Source organism: Andrographis paniculata, unplaced genomic scaffold (assembly GCF_009805555.1).
Source record: "Andrographis paniculata isolate CXL003 unplaced genomic scaffold, ASM980555v1 Contig80END, whole genome shotgun sequence".
NCBI lineage: Eukaryota > Viridiplantae > Streptophyta > Magnoliopsida > Lamiales > Acanthaceae > Andrographis > Andrographis paniculata.
Window position 1 is genome coordinate 118,787 of NW_026137618.1, and position 2,934 is coordinate 121,720.

A 2,934-nucleotide genomic window follows, 5' to 3' on the forward strand; every position below is an offset into this window, starting at 1 on the left:
CCGTATTGTCATAAGGAGATGACAAACTTTATGACGGGAGCTAAAGCGAAGAAGCTAAAGCCTAAAAGATTTGACATCTCCAAAATCCTTAGGGAATCTATTATCGGATAACCGTCTCGATCAATGCATACTGGAGAAGGGAATGGGGCGGCAGATGCAGCTGAAGGCTACCCTCCTCTTCCAAAGAAGATTCGGTTTGAGGACTATGTCGTGCCACTCACAGAAGAGGGACAGAGATAAGCTGAGCGGGCGGAGGAGATGGAAGACTTGTTTGAAGAGTTCAACTTTAGTTGTGCTGTTGAGGAAATAGGAACGACTGCCAGCCGTGAGGTAAGTAAATCATTTCCAGCACTTGTGTAGAATAATTCAATATTCAAACAATAGACAAGAACTGATTTGACATGGATTGAGAACTAAATCGGAACTATATTATTCAGGAAGTGAAATGATAACTAATGATCAATTCATGGCCTGCAGGTTCTTGGAGTAGACGATGAGGAGGAGGAAGAGACTCAGGAGCGCAGGTGTGCTCGAGGGCTGCATGAATTGATATTAGAAGATGATCGAGGATGGTTTTGTATCTATTGTCAGCATGTGACGATTCAACCGAAGGATGTAATTCCTCCATAGGTAAGTATATATCAATTTCTTCCTTAAATAACTGAAATCAGAAAACCGTCCGACTATGGGGAACATCAAAATTGTTCCTTTTAATTAATTATCCACCATCCCTAATTCTATGCTAATTTGTTATCTGAATATACGTCAGTGCAATTTTAGGTTGATTTAAAATTTGTGCAGCTACCCTTATTTATACCACTTCTTCTTTCTTTCTTTCGCAGGCGATCAAAGCTCGTAATGCTTCCGGAAAGAAGAAGCAGGAGAAAGGGAAGGGTCTGGATCTTAGCGCCGTTAATCTCCCAGAAGCTGATGCAGCGGATATAAGAAGCTGGACTAGCGGCTCAGTGTGGAGCATCAAGGCTGGTGTGCGGGAAAGTATGTACGAACACCAGCAAGAAGGAACTTGGCAGGCAGTACCGATATTGCTGATTTAAAGAACTCAAATCTAGTTGGAGAGGGCGGATGCATCATTTCTCATGCCCCAGGGACAGGAAAGAAACGTCTCATGATCGTATTCCTTGAGACATATCTAAAGATATATCCAAACTATCTTCCAATGATCATCGCCCCGGCTGGATTGCTTCAGAACTGCGAAGGGGAGTTCAGGAAGTGGAATTCCGGGTTTAATTTCCACAACCTGAACAATCTGACAATTATCAGCGACGAGATGGCGGCTGCTGATCATCTCCTTCAAGGAACGAGTATCAGATGCAGGGACATGGAGGCAATCCAGATGGTAAAGATATATTCATGGAAGAGAGGGGGAGGCCTTTTGGGGATTAGCTACATTCTGTTTGAGAAGCTGACGGCGCAGAAAAACGTGGAAGCAGATGCAGGCGAAGAGGGGCAGAGGTCGGGTGTTGAAAAGAACTTCGAAGTTCTGAGGTCGATACTTCTTGAGATGCCTGGACTGGTGATTCTTGATGAAGGCCATACTCCACGCAACCGCCGGAGTAAAATTTGGACTTCACTAGTTCAGCTCAAGACCGAAAAGCGTGTTATATTGTCTGGGACTCTTTTCCAGAACAACTTTAGAGGGCTGTTCAACTCATTGAAGATCGTAAGGCCTACAGTGGCAGAGGCAGCTATGCAGGACCCGACATTCACTGAGATTCTTCATTCAGATAGGAAACGCCGGAGGTCTAGGCATGCTTTACTTCCGGAATCCATCAACCGTGCAGTGGAGAGGCTTAAAGTCTCAATGTCGCCATTTGTGCATGTGCACAAAGGCTCTATCCTGCAAAAGAGTCGTCCCGGATTAAGAGACTGTGTCGTCTTCTTGAAATCGACTCGATTGCAAAAGAATCTGATCGACTGGTTGGAAGGGGAACGACTAAGGAAAACAATTAAGAGTTCAGATTTTGGATTTTCTTTGGTATCTGTTCATCCGTGCCTTATCCAACGATGCAAGTCGCAAGTGCCAACTGATGGAATTGATATGCAAGCAACCGAGGCATCAAAGCTCAATCCCAAAAAAGGAGTCAAAACAAAATTCATCATCGAGTTTGTCCGCCTCAGTATGACGCTGAAGGAAAAAGTACTCATCTTCAGCCAGTACCTTCCGCCCTTGGACCTGATCGAAGAGCATCTGACCGCGACCTTCCAGTGGAATGCCGGGAAGGAAATTCAGAGGCTGGAAGTAAAGCTAGAGAAGAAGCAACGCCAGAATGTGATGAACGCATTCAACGATCCAGAAAATGATTCGAAGATCATGCTGGCGTCGACGAAGTGCTGCTCTGAGGGCATTAGTCTGGTTGGGGCTTCCAGGGTCATTCTGCTGGACGTTCTCTGGAATCCTTCTGTCCAGCAGCAAGAAATCTGTCGAGTAGGATTGGGCAAAACAAGTTTGTCCATACCTACCATCTTATGACTGCTGGCACGACTGAGGCGGACAAATATTGCCGGCAAGCTGAGAAAGAGCGGCTATCCGAATTAGTATTTTACTCTTCTTCAAATGAAAAAGATATCTCAAAGCAGCCGATGCCGGAGATTGAGGACAAGATTCTTGAGGCGATGGTCAAGCACGGAATGACAAAAGACATGTTTGAAAAGATCATCCACCAGCCAAAAACCACAGACTTGATCCAATCCTTAGGCCTCAGAGGTTGAGAATGCTCCCGGAAGTATTAAGGTACGGCTTGAGTGAAATTGTTTTTGAAGAAACAAATTGAGTTGATTGATTCATTTTTGTTTGTGAATTGTTTGGCTCATTTTCTGGAAGAAATAGAATGTGAAAGAAGCTTTTTTGTTTATTTTCTTATGAATTTTAAAATTTTGTTTTTCTTATGAATGCTGCAGTTGAATTGTTGCGAT

General features: G+C 44.1%; 1 protein-coding gene across 1 annotated transcript; it reads left to right on the forward strand.

Moving 5' to 3' along the window:
* The first annotated feature begins 258 nt into the window (after positions 1-258).
* On the forward strand, positions 259-2,730 carry LOC127240875 (SNF2 domain-containing protein CLASSY 3-like). Its single transcript, XM_051259727.1, is given in 5 exon segments — positions 259-330; positions 478-615; positions 843-1,017; positions 1,020-2,444; positions 2,447-2,730. Coding segments are annotated over 5 exon segments (2,094 nt in total).
* The last annotated feature ends 204 nt before the right edge of the window (positions 2,731-2,934 follow it).